General features: G+C 44.7%; 1 protein-coding gene across 2 annotated transcripts in view; it reads left to right on the top strand.

Moving 5' to 3' along the window:
• Ets1 (ETS proto-oncogene 1, transcription factor) overlaps positions 1 to 22,185 on the top strand; it is a 124,707-nt gene that overhangs the window by 13,597 nt on the left and 88,925 nt on the right. For both annotated transcript variants that reach the window (XM_037207648.1, XM_028879071.2), the window contains exons 2-3: positions 601 to 683; positions 14,832 to 14,976. In XM_037207648.1, the coding sequence (XP_037063543.1) occupies positions 601 to 683; positions 14,832 to 14,976 (228 nt within the window). The remainder of the gene's footprint in view (positions 1 to 600; positions 684 to 14,831; positions 14,977 to 22,185) is intronic.

The raw sequence follows: 22,185 nt of genomic DNA, 5'->3' as shown, positions 1-22,185 counted from the left end.
GGAGCATTCTTCTCCTTCAGACTTCCAATACTTCTAATAGATCTCGTCAAGAATGATTTTCAAGCCCTTTGCTTGATATCTGATGTATTTGTCCAGTCTATTTTGCAGGGTTTCTGTCTGTCTCTGTGCCTGGGGACAAAGGCTCTTCACAGAAGCGATTTCCTTTCTTTCCTCTAATACAGTCTCTCTAAATTCTGTCAACAATTTATTTACTCCATATGGAATTCTTGCCATATGTCAGGTCTGGATGGGGTTGGGAACATGTGAACCATGGGTGGAGATCTTATTTAAAAAGACACACAAGACTTGGTTCCTGCCCAGAGATCCTGTCAAAGGGATGTTTTTTAGAACCTGTCACTCATTGCAGCACACAGACATGATCTGTGACCCATGCTGGCTGGCTGTGGCGAGGGACTGTCCCACCATATCCCTGGATGAGGCTACCTACCTTTCTGAATTATTTACTTTTCTGCCTCACAAAAAAGTGATCAAGTTGGCCCTGAGGAGATGCCCAGGTCTAAGATTTGGATGCCTTTCAGGGGTTAATGTCCTCACACCCATGTACAGCCAGAGGCTTAGCCAATGTTTTCTTCTGCACAGGTGTGGAGAACAGAATGAGCTACTATATGGATTCCACCATGGGCAACCCTACCGCGTACTCTGCACCACGTCCTGCAGTGCTGGTGAGTGATGGTCTCTTCCCTGCCTCCTTCCCTTACCCACCCAGCCTCTGTGCATTTCTTCCTGCCCCTGGAGGCATGCGGAAGCCAGGGATTCAGCTTTGGACCTCTTGTAGGAGTTCCATTGTGAGGCTATCCATGTTTTATATACCAATATAAAGTAGAAATCCTGGATTTGTTGAAGGTTTGTAGTTTTCAGAGAATGAAGACTTCGTCTAAGGAGATATTGCATGATGCCTAGAGACATGTTGGGCTGTCTAATTTTGGGAAGTGCTACCATCACTTAGTTAGGAGAGGCCAGGGATGTAGCTAAGTTCCTATAATACTCCAACAGCTCCATAGTAAAGATAGGAAGCTCTTAAAGTCAGTTTTCCTTCAGTGGAGCATGCTGGTCCAGAACAGTCTCACATTTGAAGGCAGATCCTACTATGTGCCCAGAACACACTTAAGCTGAGCAGATTTACTTTGGGAGACAATGTTCCTATTCAAGGGGGGTCCATTTAACATTTGTCTTAATAGACCAATAAGCAATCTTTCAAAATCGTTTTCTAGTTCTGAAAGATTACCATGCAGCCTAGCCTCAAATTTTGAACTAGAAGTCACATGGGCCTTCTCTGGTCCCTTGCTGTACTGAAAGTGCCCTCAAAGCAATCTCAACCACAGCTGTAAAAAGCTCTGCCGCTCTCAGGTAATGGCCTACTGGTGAGGAACTCATGTTCTCTGCCTCAGGGCCAATCTGTCAAAAGCAGAGCATGAGTCTTCTGGCTTGTTGGGTTAGCTCCTCGGGAAACTGTAATGAAGGATGTGATGTCACAGCCAGGAGGTAAAGAAACAACACTTTTGGAAGCTGTCTGGCTTTTGTGTGGGAGGGGTTCAGCTTCCAGGTACTTACATGGGTGGTGTGTGAGACCCTTTTATCTGACCGAGGAAGTGCTCTTTCCTGTTATGCTATTCTGGCTAGCCTTGTGGGCTCTGGAAGTCCCTCCAGTGCTGGCTCATTGGCCCTCTCGTGCGTCATAGTTCTTTACATGCCATTCTGCCGGCCTACCTGGAGAAGGGCAGGCATGAGAGAGCAAAACTGCTTATAGTTTTAACTAAACATGACCTAGGTTGTGACCATCTTCCTGACACGGAGGATGTGTGGAGGAGGCTGTCAGGAATTACTGACCTTATTTGGGGATCATGTGGACAGGCTACTAGGAAGCACCTTGAGCTGTACAGAAAGTAGAGATAATAATGGCCTGCTCGCCTCTTCTTAGGGCTGCAGGCTTTGGGACACATAGCAATACGCCCCGGGGCCAAGGGTGGGTGCCCTAGGGTACTGTACCACATGGAATGCACTGGTGCCCAAGAGGTTAAATGGAATACACAATCAGAATTTCTTTTGGTAAGACTCTGTGTTTAGGGGACATCTCAGTCTGTTTGAGTGACCACATTGAAAAGTCCCCACGCTTTCACCATAGTTCAAACACACTTTTAAAAAAATATAAATATGGTGTCTTTATTTTCCAAATGATAACAAACTCAGAAATTGTCGCACAAAACTTTAAAAGCAAACAAGTCTGTGAATGTATCATATAATGAGTTCTAGGCTGGCAAGGTGGCTCAGTGGGTAGAGGTACCTGATGTGCAAGCTTGGTGACTTGATAGGTTTCCAGAATCCACATAAAAGTGGAAGAAAATCTGACTCCATAAAGTTGTCTGATCTCCACGCATGCCTCCACACACATCGCACATCCTTTAAAACGTTTCTCAGTTTTATAAATCATCTTGCCTTTGTCTGACACCTGTCGTGTTATGCAGAGTAAAGCAATATGAGACCAGGGCTACCTCATCCATGTGATCACTGAAGGGTCCAGAAGATTGAAATGTGCCTGAGTACATGCTAGGTCTCAGCTTAACAGGGACCTGAGAGACGCTGTCAGCCACTGGCTGGCTCAGACATCTGTTCCTAGACTGTGCTAATGGACTTGTGTGCTTGCCTCATTGAATGTTCAAATGGTGATGCCAAAGATCAGCATCCCAGCCACCGAGGTCAGAGACTTACAGGTCCAATATAAGTCCCAAGTGACAGTCCTCACACGAGCTCTCTGTCTCGGATTTTTGGTTGTTTTAAAGTGTGTGTGTGTGTGTGTGTGTGTGTGTGTGTGTGTGTGTGTACATGAGTGCATGTGCCCATGTTGGATCCCTTGGACGTGAAGTTATTGGGAGGTTGTGAGTCATTTGATGTGGGCGATGGAGCTGAAATTGGGTCTTCTGCAGGAGTAATATGTGCTCATAACTGCCAAACCTTCTTCCCTGCTCCTGACACAAAGGTTCTGAGATTAACTGAATTCTGCCAGTCTCACAAGGACATATAAAGTCCTCCTTCCTTACTTCTTTCCTTCCTTTTTTCCTTCCTTCCTTCTTTCCTTCCTTTCTCTCTTTTCCATTCTTTTTTTTTTTTTTTTTTTGGTTTTTCGAGACAGGGTTTCTCTGTGTAGTTTTGCGCCTTTCCTGGGACTCACTTGGTAGCCCAGGCTGGCCTCGAACTCACAGAGATCCGCCTGGCTCTGCCTCCCGAGTGCTGGGATTAAAGGCGTGCGCCACCACCGCCCGGTCCATTCTTTTATATAGTGCTGATGATTGAACCTAGACCTCAAGCATGCTAGTGAAGTGTCCTACTTCTGAGTGACATATCTCTAGCCAGTCCTCTTTTTAATTTTTTTAAAAATCTGAGACAGGAGTCCCTTAATCTTCCCATACTACTCTTAAATTTTCTGTGTAGCCTGGGCAGACCTTGAACTTGTGATTGTCCAGCCTCACCCTACTAAGTAGCTGAAATTACATGTCTCGGCCACCCAGCCTGTCTTCATTTGCATATTCTATTTTTCCCTCCCATTATGATTGGCTAATTAATAGAATATATATATATGCTTGTTTCTGTCTTCAGATACTCTAGCTAGCAGAAGAGGAACCCATTTTCCTCTTGCCCTATTTATAGCATACATTAGATGGAGCTTGTAATCCCAGGGCAGGTAGTTGCAGGATGCACCTGGGTTATATTCCTTTTTGCTGCTAAAACACAATTTCTTGAGACTGTGTAATTTGTAAACAAACAAACAAAGCAATAACAAAAGACATTTATTAGGCTCTGTTCCAGGGTCTGGTAAGCCAAAGAACACCAGGCTATACCAAGTGAAGACTTTTTTTTTTTTTTTTTTTTTTTTTTTTTTTTTTTGCTGTATTCTAAAGAATATGGAGTCATTTTAGAGTATGGTGTGAGAGAGTGAGGTCAGGAAGCCACTGGAACTTAGTCTTTCTCACCAGAATCTGCTGCTGCAATAATAGCACCTACCTGCTCAGGAGAGTAGAGCCTTTGTGGTCCCACTTTATGGCTTATCCTAACCGTGATGAAACTCTTCCTTGGGCTTTAGAGGATAATTCAAACGATAGGAGCATTGCAGATGATCATGGCGGCAAACACTTGAGCACCGGAGGCAGAAAGACCTCATCTGTTAGTCCTTAAGCAGTGAAGGTGAGCACACTATGAATGCTGTGACACACAGCATTCCTGCCTACACAAAAGGTAACTATAATCTACCATGAAAGTCACAGTGCCGCTTCTATGGGGACACTCTTATCAAACACCTCCATGAAGATGAGCTCAGTTAATTCCATTTTTCTACCACTCACCATGTCTTTTCTTTCTATTCTGGGTTCTTAAATTGTGTTAGAAGATTCTTGGTGGGGGGAGAAATAGAGAAAGAAGATTTTTACTCTTCTCTACAGGGGTGTTGTCAGAGCAAGATGGAGCTACTGGGGTACAGGTGGCGACATTCTTGTTGGGAAATCTTGCTTCATGCTCCCCTGCATGAGAAAGAGCCCTCTTGCCACCAGATCAAAATTCTCTTGTCATGCGTTGGTGGTTTACAGCTCCATTGTGTAACCAGACCTGCTTCTCTTATCTAGAGTAGTTTAGTTTAATTTGGCCTCTTTGGGCAGCGGATTCTTTTCTTAGAGGGGGCTCTGGCTGTTGATATCCTCATGCTTACGGAGTCCAGCTGTTGGATGCGTTCACGGAGTAATCATGTGCTGTCCCTATGCTGTTTGTATCTGTGCTTGATACTGTGAAGCCCTTATAGGTACCACCCCAGCTCTATGGGGATCTTGCAGCATTGTAGGTAATGCTTTGTTTAGAAAAGTGGGATCACTCAAAAGAAATGCAAAATCGCAGTAGAAGCTGTAAAAAGTTTTCCCTTTTTCTTTTTGCTTGGGGGTGATGATAGCTCTATCATTGATGGAATTATTTTGAAAGTATAAAAGAGTACCTATATATGTATATGTATGTTTATCTATGTATCTATCATCTACCTTTCTTTCTTTCTCTCCCCCTCCCTTTCTTCCTTGCTTTCTAGCATTTTAGAGAATGGGATATTTTTGAGCTATTAGGGTCAGTCAGTATAAACTAAATGATTTCAGAGTCAGGACACACATTGGATGTTACAACATCAGAAAATAAAGGCCCTTCATGGTTAAATGAATTGTCCAACTTTGTAATACCAGCAAAGCATAGATGGACCCAAATCTCTTTTCAAATCTGTTTTTGTTGCTATCACTGAATTTACGAGACCAGGAAACTTATACAGATAATAGTTATTGCTACAGTTCAGGAAGTTAAGAAGATTCTAGATTAAGACATTGATCGGTTCTGGGTCTTATAAGGTCTCAGGGTCTCCTTCCAAGATGGTGCCTTAGTGCTGTGTCTTCTAAAGGGGATGAATGCTCTGTTCCCACATGACTGACTAATGGGAGGGACTCAACCTATTTCCTTAAGCTCTCTTGCAAGGGGTCTTATACCATCAGTGAGGTGTCACCCCATGACTTTCTCACCTCCTGGATGCCTCACCTTTTAATGTTATCACATTGGTGGATAAGTCTCAAATATAGGTTTGGGGGAACATATTCAATTATAGCAAGTCTTTACTATTGTATTTATTTTATTTTATTTTTTTTGAGTCAGGGTCTGGAAATCACTTTGTAGACCGGACTGGCCTCAAACTCATGAAATCAGCCAGCCTCTACCTCCTGAGTGCTGTTATTTAAGATGTGTGCCCTATTCATTTTTCAAAAAGTTATTTATTGGCATATGAAAACTTAGAACCAACATTTTTTCCCACTCTATCTGGTTGTTTATTTGACTTGGAAAGGGAATGTAATAAGTACTTCTTTTTTATTTAAGATTTTTTTTTCATTTTATATACCAATGGAAGATCCCCTGACCCACCCCATCCCCATCCTTTCCTCCAAAAGGGTAAGGCCTCCCATGGGGAGTCAGCAAAGCCTGGTACATTCAGCTGAGACAGGACCAAACCTTTCCTCTCTGTATCAAGGCTGAGCAAGGTGTTCCACCATAGGTAATGGGCTGCAGAAAGCCAGCTCATGCACCAGGCATAGATCCTGATCACACTGCCAGGGGCCCCTCAAACAGACCACAAGCTACACAACTGTCTTTAGTATGCAGAGGGCCTAGTCTGGTCCCATGCAGGTTCCACAGCTGTTGGTCTAAAGTTCATGAGTTCCTACAAGCTTGTAGATTTCCCCAGCATGATCTTTACCCCTCTTGTTCATATAATCCCTCTTCCCTCTCTTCGACTGGACTCCGGAAGCTTGGCCTAGTGCTTGGCTGTGGATCTCTGTGTCTGCTTCTGTCAGTCACTGGATGAAGACTCTAGCTTCTCTGGAGTTGTGAGTTGTAGTCCAATTACCCTTTGCCTTATATCTAGTATTCACTTATGAGTGACTACATACCATGTGTGTCTTTCTGAGTCTGGGTTACCTCACTCAGGATGATCTTTTCTAGTTCCATCCATTTGCCTGTAGATCTCATGATGTCATTTTTTTTAACAGTTGAGTAATACTCCATTGTATATATGTACCACATTTTCTTTATCCATTCTTCGATTGAGGGGCATCTAGATTATTTGCAGGTTCTGGCTATTATGAATAATGTTGCTATGAACACAGTTGAGCAAGTGTCCTTGTGGTATGATTGGGCATCCCTTGGGTATACACCCAAGAGTGGTATCATTTGGTCTTGAGGCAGATTGATTTCCAATTTTTTTCCTTTGGTTTTTTTGAGATAGGGTTTCTCTGTGAAATAGTGTTGGCTGTCCTGGAACTCACTCTGTAAACCAGGCTAGCCTTGAACTCACAGAGATCCACCTGCTTCTGCCTCCTAAGTGCTGGCATTAAAGGCATGTGCCACCATCACCTGGCTAGAACAGACTTTTAATCATGCACCTACATACCTTATTTATGAAAAATTGGCCTCCCCTGATCTAGAAAGGAGTCAAAACTCCATTATACAGACTGCCGAGAAAACTGCCGAACTGATAGTCTTTTAGCCGGGCAGGTTCTCCTGACTGGATTCTCCCCCAAGGCTCCAAGTTAGCATTATCGTATACTTCACATCATGGAGTACCTGAAACTGTCATCCCATGGGGGTGTCAGTGCGAGTTTAAAGGCTTCTGGCTGAGTGAGTGGCAACTTAGAGATCCTAGGAGTTCAAAACTGACAAATGACATTCATCTCACCTAAAAGTTCTCAAAAAGACAGTAATGTCTTGGGACTCTCAGGGCCTTTTCATGTTCCACGACACCCATGCCCCTTGGCTGGGTCTCAGTGAGTGTCTGATGTGAGTGGAGGCCCTTGTATTGTTGGTTGGCACATAGATTCCCAGTGGTCTGCAGGGAAGTCAAAAGCTAGTCCACATGAAGAACACATTAGATGTTCTCTTCCTCGACTCTCCTTCTGCTTCTTCTCCGTTCTCAGAACCTGCAGAGGGTCAAGCCTGCCTTTTCACCAAGGCCCAAGCCTATCACTCTCATTGTTTTGAAAAGAATTTCCTGGCCTTGAGTCTAAAATTAGAATTGCCCCCTGGGATGTTGCTATTTTGTGTGTTCCTGCCTCTCCTGGTGGCTGTACCCCACTTTGTCCCTCCTCCTTCACAGTCACACTCAGGAGAGCTCAGAGGACTTTGGCTGCGCCTCCCTTCCCACCTCTCGACAGAGCAGGACAAGTGTGCCCAAGAATCAGCTCTGTGTCCCTGTGCCCTTCTGAGCAGCCTATTCAGAACTCCTCTTTAGCCTTGCCCGAAGAAGAGTTAGCCAACATGCTTGACGATCAGTGGAAGGCGATGCGGCCGTGCGCCGCATCTCCCAGGGCTGAGAGACTTCAGAATCCATTAGAGGTCTTTGCTTAGGCATGACAGTGTTTTATCATCTTCACCACCTCAGGAACCTTTTTCTTCTGGAGAGTGGGAAATACAGAGGAAAACCCTGAGCATAGCTTTGCGAAGCATGAGGACACAGTGTGAACGTGACAAGGACACGGTGGTGAACTCACATTCTGACTCTGACAACTTTTGGCCCAATAGGCTTTTCCGTCTGTCCCCTGGGGCTGTTGATCTGATGAAGATTGCCAGTTACAAGGTCAGGAGAAGGAATGTGTTCAGGTCAGCAAAATGGAGAGTTTGAGTTGGCAAGGAACTTGCAGATCGGCAGGCTATCCTCCTCCGGAAGCAAACGCTTAGGGAGGTCAAGTGACAGGCCAGAGGCTACACAGCTCTGTGGCCGTGGAACGGGACTTATACACAAGCTTCCTGCTTCATAGGCCTCTGTGTTCCTGGTAGAGTGTATGCGTGTCTGTGACATTCCCAGAACATAATACAGTCATCCTAGATGACAAATCACAATGTCCATCCTGCCCACTGCTGACTCCGCTGTAATTCTGCATTGAAAAACATCTTGAAGTGTTTCTTGTGCCTTCTGTGTTTACGGCTTGAGGCTAAACCCTAGACTTCGGTAGCCAAGCAAAGGAAAGGTGGTGTTTTTGTGCAGACACAGGGAAGGAGAGAGAGAAGAGGGAGTTAATGGGCAAACACCTGCAACCTGGAGGCTGCTTGGTTGAAGCTGGAGAGGGGCTGGAAGAACAGCTCACCCACTATCTATCACAGATACACTGACTCCATATGTTTGTGATTTGATAGTATAAAAGTACTCCCTTAGTCCCTCTTCCAATGTTGGGGAGCATTGGGGGACTATGAACAAGTAGAATGGCTCTGGGATGTAGCAAGACTAAAAGGGGAGGGGAAATGCTTTCTCTGGAGACACAGCTGCCTGCAGTGCAGAAGGAACAGTAGCTGCAAAGGTGCTGGACTTGGCCCTGATGCATGAGCAGTGGAGCAGAGAGAGGGCACCGACAAGAGAGCTCTTCACTGTGAGAAGAGGGCGTGTGGTCCTCTGAGAAGATGGCTAGTGCATTCAGGCCTCCCTTAAAGCAGAGCGGTGACAAAGCCGTGTCTCTGGTCTCCTGGTTCTCAGAACTAGGTAGGTGGGATGTTTAGGTTGCAGGCTCCTGGATGCTCTCCCATAATGCCTCTCTGCAGCGATGCTTACTGAGTTGTTCTGATAGAGCCTGGCAGAGACTTCAAGGGCCTATCGTTCATTGGCTGGCTACATTGTCCCCACTCTTTCTTAGTGGATGCTTAGAAACCACCACTGGCGCTTAAAGCTCTGCTGTTGGCCACCACAACTGCATACACTTACTGTTTTTTCTTCTATACCATCAACTGTTACATCTTTGTTTTAATATCCTTATTTCTCCTGACATTATAGACCCCTGCAGCTGAACTATCCTCTGCAGGCTCCTATTTTAGAGGCTTGGTCCCCAGCTTGTGTTATGGTTTTGAAAGCCCTTGCACCTTCAGGGGGTGGGGCGTGGATGGCACAAGAAGTCACTAAGGGTGGTCCTAGAACATCCCTATTGCAACCGATGTTCTCCTTGGTCGCGGCTGTAGAGCAAGTCACCGTGACACACTACTGTGCCACAGACTAAGCTGCCTGGCTTTCCCTTCCTGGCATGATGGGCTGAGGCTTTGTGAAATTGTCTTCCCCTTGAGCTGTTTCTGTCAGGCATGTTGTTCCAGTGAGCAGAAAAACAACAGACACCAGAACCGTATTTTATCAGTTTCCTTTTTGCTTCACCTGCCCGTTTCCTTGAATCTGTGCTCAAAGCGTGTTCTTTATGCAATCGCATCTAACTTCATTCTTTCCTGTCTTAGGAAACTGCTCTACCGAGCTGCTCTGCCATTCCTCTGCCTTGTCTTCCACCCTCCTTACATGTGCCATACTGCTCAGCGTTTTCGCTGTACGAGAGCAAGCACTCTGTGTGTCTTAGACTTCCTTTTCTTTTTTTCTTTCATTGCCTTGTTCAAAATACATCATGCTGATTCTTCATTTAGACCACGGTATGGCTGTTTCCACCTTCTCCTCTGTGATGACATGAGACTAGGTCTTTCTTCATAGCTAGATTAGGTAAGAATTAATGGGGCTTCATGTGAGGCGGGTACTCAAAGTCAGCAATGAATCTGGAGACTATCTTAATACAATTGAAAATCATAATTGAGGTAAAATTCATTATGGAGATAAACATTTAGTTTAAATAATTTGAAAATAAAATGAAGTCTGGGTCCATAGTACAGATGACGTTCTTGCCTCAGCTCCCTGTGTGGCTTGACAAGAGCTGACTGACTGTCTCACCTATTCACCTTCTTCTCCTGCCCGGTCCATCCGACTAACACCATCAAGCGAGTCTCTCTAGAATGTATTGAGTTAATAAGTCACACACACAACCTCCAAGTTCTAGTATCCATGGCTCACTTCCAGCCTGTACCTCAGCTCTAACTGTCGGTGCTTAGCACATCCCGCTACAGGGTGCCCAAGATAATGTTTTTCTCCAAGGCTTGTCCCCACGCACTAACAGTCTCCAGCTTTCTCTGACCTGCCTTAACCTCTTTTCATTCCTCCTTCTGTAGTTGTGTCTGTCTTGAACTGCAGACCTGCCCTCTTCTTTACCCTCTGATTGCATGGCCGTTCACCAGTGTTCAATGTCAATCAACCTACAGTTCTCATCTTAGTCTGCTTGCCCTTTCCCCTACAAACTGGTCCTTAGTGCCGTCACACCCTCTCACTAGAACTTCCTGTTTGCTTTTCGGTGTGTCCCTGTTGTGTGACCAAACTTTTCCCAGGGAGACAAAGCACATGTCTACTTACCCTTGATAGGCACCCATGACAGACGAAAGTATGGACACCACCAAAGTCCAACTTGGCGAACCAATGAATGTTATTGGGATTACTTACAGGAGTATGGGTGAAGGGGTACTTAAAGGATCAAAAATGACTCAAAGACAGCTGCATCTCCAAAGCCCACCCCAGCATGGGTGACAGCTCACAATGCTGGGAACCTGAAGCACCCTGCACAGCCTGAAGGCAGCTCAACAGGCTGGAGTGTCCCTTCCAAGTTGCTCTAAACCTCTTCCAGTGAGCTTGGCTGGTTTTGGCTTCTTCCAAGCAGCTGCTCTGGTCTCAGAGTCTTCTTTGCAGCTCAACTTTGCTCCGCTGACAAGGACTCTCAGCGTTTATTGCTTACTCTGGCAGGGAGGGGCCTAGTGAATCTGGTCAGTTTCAGGGACTTCCTGAAGCTAATTTGGGTAGTTTAACTTTCCTGCTTTAGCAGCTTCTCTGTAGGATAAAATATTTCAATCTAGGAGGAAACGGTTACACAACAGCTCCTCAGGGTGTGGTTCATTTCTTAGTCCTGTTATACTTTGAGCATCCCATATAATATTTGGCATAGCCTAAGTGTACCATGCATATCAGTTTTGAGACTTCACCTTGGCATAATTCATCAAATACTTACTATGGAATATACATACATATTATTGAATTAGTTTACTGAGGCAGAGTCTTGCTCTGTAGCACAGACTGGGCTAAAACTAGTCATTCTCCTGCCTCCTCCTCCTAAGCATTGGGATTACAAATAAGTCTCACCATGCCTGGCTTCTAACAACCAGTTTTGGGCCGCATAGCTTCCTGTTGTATATGTAGTAGAAGAGGCAGCTGGAAGTCAAACAGACCAGGGTTAGATTTCTGTCTCCATCCTTCTATAAGCAGAGTGGCCTCTGGCAATTGGCTTTCCTTCTACGAGTGTCAGTTTGTTCTTCTGTAAAATGGAGATAAGGGTGGTGGGGATTCAAAGGGGCCATTCTGGTAGGATGGGTAGTGTGCCAGCTGGCACTGGCAGGTGTGTGGTGCATGTCAGTTCCTTTCGGCAACCATGTGGGAATGAGCAAGTGAGAAACCGCCAGATGCTTTTCTGAAGCCGAGATGGGTGTGTTGCTCAAACCTCTCACGGATGCATCTCCATTTGCAGCCAATAAAGGAAGGTGCAGGTGAAGAACCTTTCTGTGCAGCAGCTTATTTGAGGTGGTTCCCTTTAAACAATGAGATGGGGCTGCACCACCCACACTCCTGACCCACCAGTACCCTGCTTCTTTCTCCTCAACTGGGACAGTTTCGTAATGAATGGAGGCTGTTGATGTGGTTCTGTTGAGTAATAAGGCCATTCTTATACTCTACGAAATGGCTATCAAGTAGATTCGTGAAATGTCTAATAAGCAGGCAGGTGTTTAGAATACAGAACTGTGAAAGGCTTCTCAGAAGCATGTGCCAGCAGAGATACCTGTGGTCAATGGCAGATACATCTCACTCTGAAAAGCAGAGTTCTCTGGCTTGATTGCAGGCAGTCACAGAGGGAATGTGTCTGAGGAACAGTTTCTTTTTTCTTTTTTGGTTGCATGTGTTTGTGTGTGGGGTGTGTGTGCATGGGTGTATATTATCCCAAATGTTGGTGCATGCGTGTGTGTATGTTCTCCTGCATGTTGATGCATGCATGTGTGTAGAAGGCAGAGATTGGGGTTGGGCAGCTTCCTCCATCATTCTCCACTCTGTTTACTGAGGCAGGGTCTCTCTCTGAATTGGAGCTCACCAATTCACCTAGTTTGGCTATTCACCTTCCAGAAGGACCTCCTGCTTCTACGTCTAGAGCTCTGGGATCACCAGTGCATTGTAGAATATTATTTTAAGGTGTGTTACTTTTGTTTATTCTCTGGAACAACTTTTGTTTAATGATGCAAGGTTGGGTTGCATTCCTTTATGTTGCATTTGTTTAACTCTGTGAAGCTGTGTTACTTTGGCTGTCTAAAACACCTGATGGTCTACTAAAGAGCTGAACAGCCAATAGTGAGGCAGGAGAAAAGATAGGTGGGGTTGGCAGGCAGAGAGAATAAATGGAAGGAGAAGAACGTTAGAAAAGAAGAGAAGAAGCATTTATTTATTGTACGTGTATGGTATGGTGGGTGCCCACATTCTCATGCCAAGGCATGCATGTGGAAGTAAGGAAACAGCCTTCTGGAGTGGATTCTGCCTACTGTCTGGGTCCTGGGGATTGAACTCAAGTCTCTAAGCTTGGCAGCAAGTGTCTTTCTTTATTTAATGAGCCTTCTTTATCTCCCCCTTTTTCTTTTTTTGTGAAATTTTAATTTTTTTGAGATTATAATATATTTGCAACATTTCTCCCTCCAGACCCTCCCATATGCCCCACATATTCCTCCTTGCTTTCCTTCAGGTTCATGGCCTCTTTTTTCACTAATTGTTACTTCATGCACATATATGTGTTTATGCATATATATTCCTAAATAGAACCTGTTCAGCACATGTAATGTGACTTGTATATGTGTTTCCAAGCCCTGGATAACTAACTGGTGTGCTCTTCCCTGGGGAGGACCACCTCTCCTGCTCCCAGCTTTCCTCAGTCGCCTGCAGCTCTTTATGGAGGGTTGTGGCCTTGTGCCCTTCCCCTGTCCAGTTTGTCGTGGCCATTGGTGTCATCCGTGTGAAGTTCACAGTTGCTTTTTAAGAATAAAAACAGATCATCCTTTTTACAGAAAACCCCGTTTTAATTTAAAGGTTTGATTTTGAGACACAATCTCTTTAAGTGACTTAACTTTCTGTATAACCAGGCAGCCTTCGAACCTGCCATGTCTCTGCTGCCGCCTCCTCGAGCTCAGACGGATCTTGAACTTGCTCTTCTCCTGCTCCAGTCTCCTGAATAGCTGGTGCTATAGGCTTGTGCCACCAGGCCTAGCTGTCTCTTAGGTTAAAATAATACCAACCTTGTACTGATGGCAAAGTTTCATACAGAGTACTCATTACATGTGTTTCATAAGTACATAATTTTTATTCAACACATTTTATATTTAGTTTTGCTTTCTATGTAATTTTTCTTATACATTTTTAGAGTTTAATTTTTATTTTATGTGTATGGGTGTTGGCTTGCATGTATGTCTGTATGCCACATGTGTGCTTAGTACTCAAGGAAGCCAGAAGAGGGCACTGGGTCCCCTGGAACTGGAATTGCAGGTGGTTATGAGGGGCCATGAGGGTGCTGGGAATTGAATCCAGGTCCTTTGGAAGAACAACTGCTCTTAACCACTGAGCCGTCTCTCCAGCCCCTCAACTCTCCTACTTTATAAGGTTTAGATTAAGGGACAGACCTGCACTCCCATGAGTGAGTGGTGTAGCCTGGATTTGAATTTATATATACTAGAATTCATCTGACTTCAAGGGATGGGCTTTTAAATACTGTGAAATGTGATTTTCTGCATAACATGTTTGGTTTTCTCACAATATATATTTTATGAATTTAATAAAGCTAGTAATGAGGTGGCATAAATCTCCAAATACTACAGGAAATAGACTGTTCTTAACCAGCAACTTATGTCATCAAAACCTACCCCTACCAATTAATAATGAATGAAATGGATCTTATGGTAGAGATCCATTCTTTGCTTTTTCCTGTGCTACTTATTTATCACTGTTCTATGACATTGGGTTGTCTTGTAACAACATTCTCTTATGATGTCTTTGTAGAGGGAGATAATACTGATAGAAAAAACCTGGACTATTTAAGGCTGAGATGGTCAATATTCTGCCCTGCTGTTCACTGTGAACAGGCTTTTGAAGGTTGTAAAAGCTGATTCTCAAATGTGTGAAGGTATGGGTGGTAATAAATCAAGTCATAGTCCAACTCAGTAGTTCCTCTCATTCCCTGTGAGTTTGGAAGGCAAAGGACGGGAATGAGTGTCTGGTTTTGACTGACAGATTGTTTCCGCCTATCTGTGATTGAATGGTATGAAATCATATCTCTAATAGGATTGAACTACAGAGGTTTCTCTCCTAATACATGCTCTTTTATTTTCACTGGTCACAGAGGCAGGGGTCTATGAATGCTTTTGAGGATCCTCGAATGACCTGTGGTTTCCAGTCCAGTTACCATCAGCAAAGACCTCTTTACCTACTCTGGGACGAAGCTGCCACTCAGGAAGTTCCGACCGGCCTTGAACACTGTGGCTCAGGTAGGAACATAAACAAAGGCTGGGAATGCGGAGAGAGTTGAAGGGCAGGGAAATCTGCTGAGGGCTACTTCTCTGGACTAATGCCTCCATGGCCTACACAGGGCACAGATGTTATTGTTCTCTCGTGGAAAGCCCCGTGTCTTCTTGCTAACTTTGTGCTACTTTACTGCCCAACAGGAAGGTGAAAGTACCAGTGGGCCCGAGATGGGTGGCTGCTGGTCTCTTTTGCCAACAGTGTTGTGCCTTCTGGACACTTTCCTGTTGCTTCTCCCTGTAGGATGGTTGCGGACAAGCACATTTTGCTATCATAAAGGCAGAGTAGCCTTCTTTCAGGCTGAACTGTCTTTCGTTCATCATCGATCTCTTATTCTGCACTGACGTCTTCGATCTCTTCTCTCTCCCCCTTTCTTGCTCGCAAACCATCTGTGCGGGCAGCTTCCCTGCTCCTCCTTCCTGACTTGCTGCCTACAGGACCAACCAAAGTAGCCCCAGGTTGTTACCTGTGCTCTGTTCTGTTTTCAGGGCTCACTTCTGTTTCTTTTCAATTCTATTAGTCTTTGTTTACTTATTGGCATTTGAAGAAAATACTAAATGTAAAACTTGAATTTGGGGGTCTGAAATTTCATTGTTCTTGAGACCATGCTATAATGACATATATAAAATATAATGTATCATATATATATATATATATATATATGCAAAATTATTCCAAATCTGTCAGAATTTTTGTCAGGATAAATTCTTAGCATAAGAAATATCATTGTAGCCGGGCGGTGGTGCGACGCTTTAATCCAGCACTCGGAGGCAGAGCAGGGATCTCTGTGAGTTCGAGCCAGCCTGGCTACAAGTGAGTTCCAGAAAGGCGCAAAGCTACACAGAGAAACCTTTCGAAAAAAAAAAAAAAAAAAAAAAAAAAAGAAATATCATTGTGCCTACATATTGAAATATGTAGTTCTCAAGAATTTGACAAGTGAAGCTATGAGATTGGCGATAATTTCTGGAAACTAAGTGGAATTCTTTGTTTTGGTGGCTGTTCAGTATCCTTCTGACTTATGATAAATGACTTGTAAAATACTGGGAAAAAACTCCCGAATATCTGCTCTGTTGCCCATGCTTCATCCTGCAGCAGAAATGAACAGAGAGACAGAACATAGTGCTTCTTCTGGGTAGGGACGTGCTGTGGTAGGCGGTGTGTGTTGTGGTGAGTGTGGCAGTATGGGAGGCTCTTCCTAGTTCTGGTCTTATCTCTAGAACAGAATGGCATCAACATTTTGCTGACTTGGTGGGCAGTGATATTTGAAGTAGTCTTTGACACTCCACAGGGCTACGGCTGTAATAACATCTATGCTATCATTTTCCAGTTGGTATCTTAGTCCCTTCAAGCGTTAAAAGCATAGGTGCAAACATCTCAGCCATGCTTCCGTTCCACAAGGTTTGGAAGATTCTGCACCTATACACAGGTTAGATTTTAAGACTTAAAATGTAAGGACATGCAAAAAATGAGCTGCTAAAATTCCAAACAAGTTGGACAGTGGTGGGAGCATTTGGGAGGCAGAGACAGGCAAATCTCCAGGTTTGAGGCCAACCTGGTCTACATAGTGAGTTCCAGAGTAGCCAGGGTTACACAGAGAACTCTGTTTTGAAAAACAAAACAAAATAAAAAATCCAAACAAATTAGATTTCATCTATCTAAGCAGAAGACCCACATAGTCATGCCTGGCTTTGTATAATTCTTGAGTAGTATTAATGCCACAAGCCTTAGGGTTTTTAAATCTATTGAATGCAACTGATATTAAAGCTACTTGCCTTAAACTTTTGTTCTGTGGTACCTCTGCTTGCTACACATTGAATTTTACTGGTCACTGAGGCTCTCTGCACCCTCACCCATAATCCCAAGGTGAGAATATCTTTTCTTCCCAAAGAAAGAGACATAGCCTTTCTCTTTCTTAATTGAGAAGTACATAATTGACCAGAGGGGATGATATTTTATTGTCTTTCTTGCCAAGTTCAAAAGTTAAACATTTTTTTTTCAGGGCCCGCAAGAAAATTTCTGTAAAATATATGAATGGCAACTCAGGATGTCCCTAGCTTTAAAATGCCAAGAATTGTTAGTGGTGTGATACAGGGTTCGTTCCATAGCTGAGGGCTGTAAGACAGAGGCTGGGGTTGCCTAGACCTGTGGCTTTGGGGTGAGATTGGAAGATTGGAGGGAATATTAACCATCCTGAGAACGGCCTGACATGCCTTCCACTGCAGCTTGGAATGACAGACTACTTCCATGGGGTCTGGCTCCCTACCAGTTGGTGGCAATCTGTTTGTAACTATAGGTGGTCGCTCCCACTTCCTCAGGCTCCCTCTGATGGAAAGATCTGGCAAGAACCTTGAGTCTTCCTTGTCCGCCCTTTGCCTTGTGAGCCTTCCAGATGAAGAAGCTGCTGTGGGAATTCTCTCTGGGCTGTGGTCCAGTTCTCCTCAGTGATGGGTCGTTGTTTGGAAGGCTATTGTGAGGTTATAAAGAAGGGAGATGAAGACACAGATGAAGGAATGATTTCTCCAGCTGTGGCATATTTTTTTTATGGAGATGTGCTGAATAAAAAGAAAAAAAAGGGAGAAAAATACTCTAGTTTTTTTTCCTTCATCTTCTTTCATCCTATTTATAACTCCAGTTTCCTTCCCCTCCTCCGACTCACAGCTACTTCCCACCCCTGCTCTGCCTCACGTCTGTGAGCTCAGAAGGGATGAATGGACTTCTTTTCCAAGGATTACACATCTGTCAGTGACTGGAATACTGACAGGAGGGGCCGACCGTGAACACCCAGGCTCGCTCATAGTGGCCTTCCTCAGAGTATTGTTTCCATTCATTCATGAAGGGGCAGAGGCTGAGGAGGAGGAGGAGGAGGAGGAAAGGAATGGAAGGACCAAAGGCAAGAGAGAATAAAGCTGAACTAAGCCTTGAATAGGGAAAGCTTCACCAATAAGGGGAAGGGAGACTCAGCAACCAGAAAATTTAGGGATAGGTAAAAGGATAGAGGAAGAAAATAGAGATGCGTAGAGCTGACAGAAAACAGAGGGAGAGGGTAATGGGAAAGGAAGATGAAAGATGACTGAGAAGGAGCCAAGGAGTGGGGAGTCCAGAAAATGACGAGGAAAGGAGAGGAGAGATGGCGTGAAAGAGAAAAAATACACGATTCTGAGGACATTCACTACAGCTAAAAAGGGAAGTCACATTTGCATGCAATTGCCTGTGCAGCTGTACATTGCTTCACAATGATCTTGCAGTCATCATTTTCTTTCATTTTTGCCTCCTCCTCCCTCTGCCACGGCCCCCTCCTCGCTATCAGCCTGGAGCCATTATAGAGAGCCAATGGGGGCTGAGGGCTGGTGTTGTGCATGAATGAATGGGCCCTTTCTGTTTCAACTTCTCGCCATCCTTCTGTCAGGGAACCGTGTGAATCAATGGAGCTCCTTAACAAGCCAGGGCTGTAATGTCTGTTACTGTTTATAGTCTGCCTAGAGTGTAGCCCACTGACCCTGCCCCGTTTCTGTTCCCTTCCTCTGTTCTGTCCTTCAGCCTCAGCACTTCCCTCTCCATCATCATAACAAGAATCATTGTGTATGTCAGGCTCCTTCTCTGTCTCTAAGAGCTCACTAACATGTTGCTGTCATAAGCCCTTAGGGCCAGTTCCTGCCCATAGCCCTGTTGAAAAGTGGCAGGGTAGATATAAGCCATTCTCAGATGAAAAGGTAAGCCTGGAAATGGAGCCCAGCCCTGACTGGAGTCAGCCAATGCTTGTTTCCTATTGGGAACCAGAAATCAGAGACCCCGATCCACATTGAGTCAATATGAACATAGTTCGTCCATAGCTGCCCGCTGTCCAGACGTGGTTTTAGCTTCTCAGTTAAGAATCATCATGAGTGACCAAAGTATGTACCAGAAAGCATGGTGCTCTAGCCCCCTTCCAGAGTGGCATCATTTTTTTTTTTTCATTTCAGGGATTATTTTTCAAAGAAAGGGATGGTATTGGTCTTGAATCAGTTCAATTTATGAGTGGCATTTTGATCAATGTCCACTCAAGTCAAATACTTGCTTAAGCTGGGAGGCAGTGTATAGTCACAGAGCACAGAAAAGAATTAATTTCATTCTCATCACCATGGTCCTCATTTTTTTCCCCTTGTATAACGTAGTTTGGTATATTTTGTTTGCTGAGGGCAGAAAAAACCTTCATCTACCCTCATGCACAGAATGCTGCAGCTTCTCATCTATCTTGAGAAAGAATAGAGATGGTCCAAGATGAAGGAACTCAGGCTTTTATTTATTTATTTATTTATTTATTTATTTATTTATTTATTTGGGTTTTCCCAAATATAGGAACCCAGACTCTTAAAGGAGATGACTTAGATTTATAGTAGGCCTTCCTCATAGTGTGACCTTGGGCAACTTGATTTTGACTCTCCAGTTTCCTCACATGCCAGGGAAATTCTTAAAGTATGTTCCACAGGCGTGGCAGCAGCAGCAGCAGAGTAAGAGGAGAATCTAAGATATGGAAAACTCAACTCTTGCTCTGGACTCACTGAACTTGAAACTCCAGAATCTGCTAACTCACAGGTTTTAAAGGTACACTCCAGGGTTAGGGCATAGACATGTTTGTTTCTAATACATTTCTAGGATCTGCCCTCGTTATTACCACTGTAACCCTAGGGATCACACTCTGAGAAGCACCCAGTTCATATCTATGAAGCTTGAAGCATGTCAGCCTACCGTAAGCATGATGTGCATGTTTGCTATCGTAAATCATTGCCTTCAAATGCCCTTTGACTCACTGTCCTGTAAAGTACATTTTGGAAATCAGAAATGCCTAAGGGTTGAGTTGGAAAGTGACCCACTGATTGGCTGAACTGCTTGACCATCATGGCACATGGTGGATCCCAAGAAGACAGATGGGCAAAGAGAAGACAAAGTCCTTGCTTACAAGCAACTCCTTTTTTAAATTGTGTGGGTGTGTGGTACATTTTTTGTGATAGAGTAAATGGTTCCCATATGAAATAGCGCATTTACATATGACATGGGCTTGGCCATATGGCGGTGTGACTTTGAATTTCACTATTTAAAATTTCTAAAATCGATTTACTAATAAAATGGTGGAGTTGAAGAATGTCTTTCCCAAATAAACTTTAGAAGTTCGTGTGGGAGACATGTTGAGAGGCCAGGTTCATGGTCTCTCTTGGGGCTTTGTCATCTGGCCCAGCGGCTGGGAGGGATCAAACCTGGGCAGTGTTTGGAAAGAGCCATCGCCGGGCCAGGTGGGATGTTTCAGCAGGAAAACCAGAGCCTCCAGTTTGGCTTTCAAGTGTTGAGAGTGTTGAAGAAAAGCCAGCAAGACTTCACTGGCGATTCACCTTGCCCTGAAATGTTTATGCTCACGGCAGGTTTGTTCTTTCAGCTGACTGTGCATGATGGTTGTGGGGCCCATCTGCTGCACATAGCTGCTCTGTCTTTCTTCAGGACACATTTTTCTTTTCTAGAGCACTGTTTTAGGTTCTTTGTTCTTCCAAACAATTCTGAGTCTGTGGGTCTGTGAGTATCCTGGATGTTGTAACATTGGCTATTACAATATTGGACTAATCTGTCCCAGACAGAATGCTGGGCTGTTCCTGTCAGAGAAGACTTACGGTAGTCTGTAGGGAGGCAAACAAGGAACCCTTCACCAGCCCCCATCCTCAACATTTTAGTGAATTTTCTTGATTTTCCCACTCAATGGGGAACAGTCTAAACTTTCAAAAGGTAGTTCTTTGCAACTAGTTTGTTTTATTATTATTACTATTTTAAAATATTTATCCATAGAGACCCAGTCTCTATGTAGCCCTGACTGACCTGGAACAGGCTAGGTAGCCTAACACTAGAAAGTCTGTCTTCCTCTTTTCAGCAAATAGGGTCTGACCACTACGGGGCATGGACGGCTTGGTTTCCCTGGTTCTGGTTTGACGGCTCTGCTGTCTGGGAAGAGGCTGGCTATAGTGCTGCCACAAATCCATCCTCCACAGAAGACCATACTCGGGGCCTCACCGCCCTGAGTAGGTTACTGCAGAGGATGGCGCCCAGGGAAGCTTGAGGCTGCACAGTCTTGTCACGTGACCGACCTCATCACATCTCTGATGGTTTTAAGGACATACTGCAATAAGAGGAAGCAGGTGAGCCTAGCCCTCAGCCCACTCACCACAGTCACCTCCATGCTCTCCATCACCTTCTGCTTTTCATATCAAGGCATCTGTGTGTGCCTGTGCCTTTTCTCTGCAAGTGAAGGTGGTCCTCTGGCCAGCTGTGGGTACCTGCTGCCTCCCTGTTGACCAGGGCTCTACTGTCCAGCTTAGACTCCCACCTCCTGCTTCCTTGACACCTTTGAGTCTGTGCTATTTCACGTTCAGATTCCTTGTCCATGTTGTGTAAGGGTTTGAATCTAACCGAAACTGTGTCGTCCAGGCAGAGTGTTCAGCCTGATGTGGTAGAGAGAGCAAGAACACAGCCTCATGTCCTGGAGTTGGGTCTCTAATCTTTAATAGATGGGTCCCTACCCTTATTTTTGAGTTCTCATGCTAGTTCCATAGTGCAAGACATAAAAGCCATGGCCTCTAGCCAATAAATGGCACCCTTGCCCTCCGGCATAGTGTGGGTTTAAAGGAGCCAGAGAAAGAAGGTGCCTGACTCTGACCTCATGAGTCTTACTACTTTCTCATTGTCCAAGGTACACCCTACCCTTGAGCTCCCTCCTTCCTCCTCTTTCTGTTCCCTTCCCTCCCTCCCTCCCTCCTCCCTCCTCTCTCCCTCTATATCATATATCATCAACATTACCCTTCACTATAACTCATTTCACCAGCAGAAAGGGAGGGACACCTGGGAAGAAGAACCCAGAGCAGTTAGGGATTGGTGCTCACTGGAATGATGCAAGAAGAGATGGGGGGCGGGGTGTTGGCTGTGTGTGTGTGTGTGTGTGTGTGTGTGTGTATGTGTGTGTGTGTGTGTGAATCCCTTCTACAGATGCTGCCAAAGGAAGGAGACCCAGGTGCAGAAAGAGCCCCTCTCATCTTGGCAGGGTTTAGTAGAGTGACAATTAGCACACGCTTGCCTTTGGCCTGACCACCTGATAGATACATTCCTTGTTTCTCAAAAAAAAGTCAAGGAAGTAACAGCATTGCACTGGAACTCCCAGGGGG

Source organism: Peromyscus leucopus, chromosome 7 (genome assembly GCF_004664715.2).
Source record: "Peromyscus leucopus breed LL Stock chromosome 7, UCI_PerLeu_2.1, whole genome shotgun sequence".
NCBI lineage: Eukaryota > Metazoa > Chordata > Mammalia > Rodentia > Cricetidae > Peromyscus > Peromyscus leucopus.
This window is presented reverse-complemented; position numbering and strand designations above follow the sequence as displayed.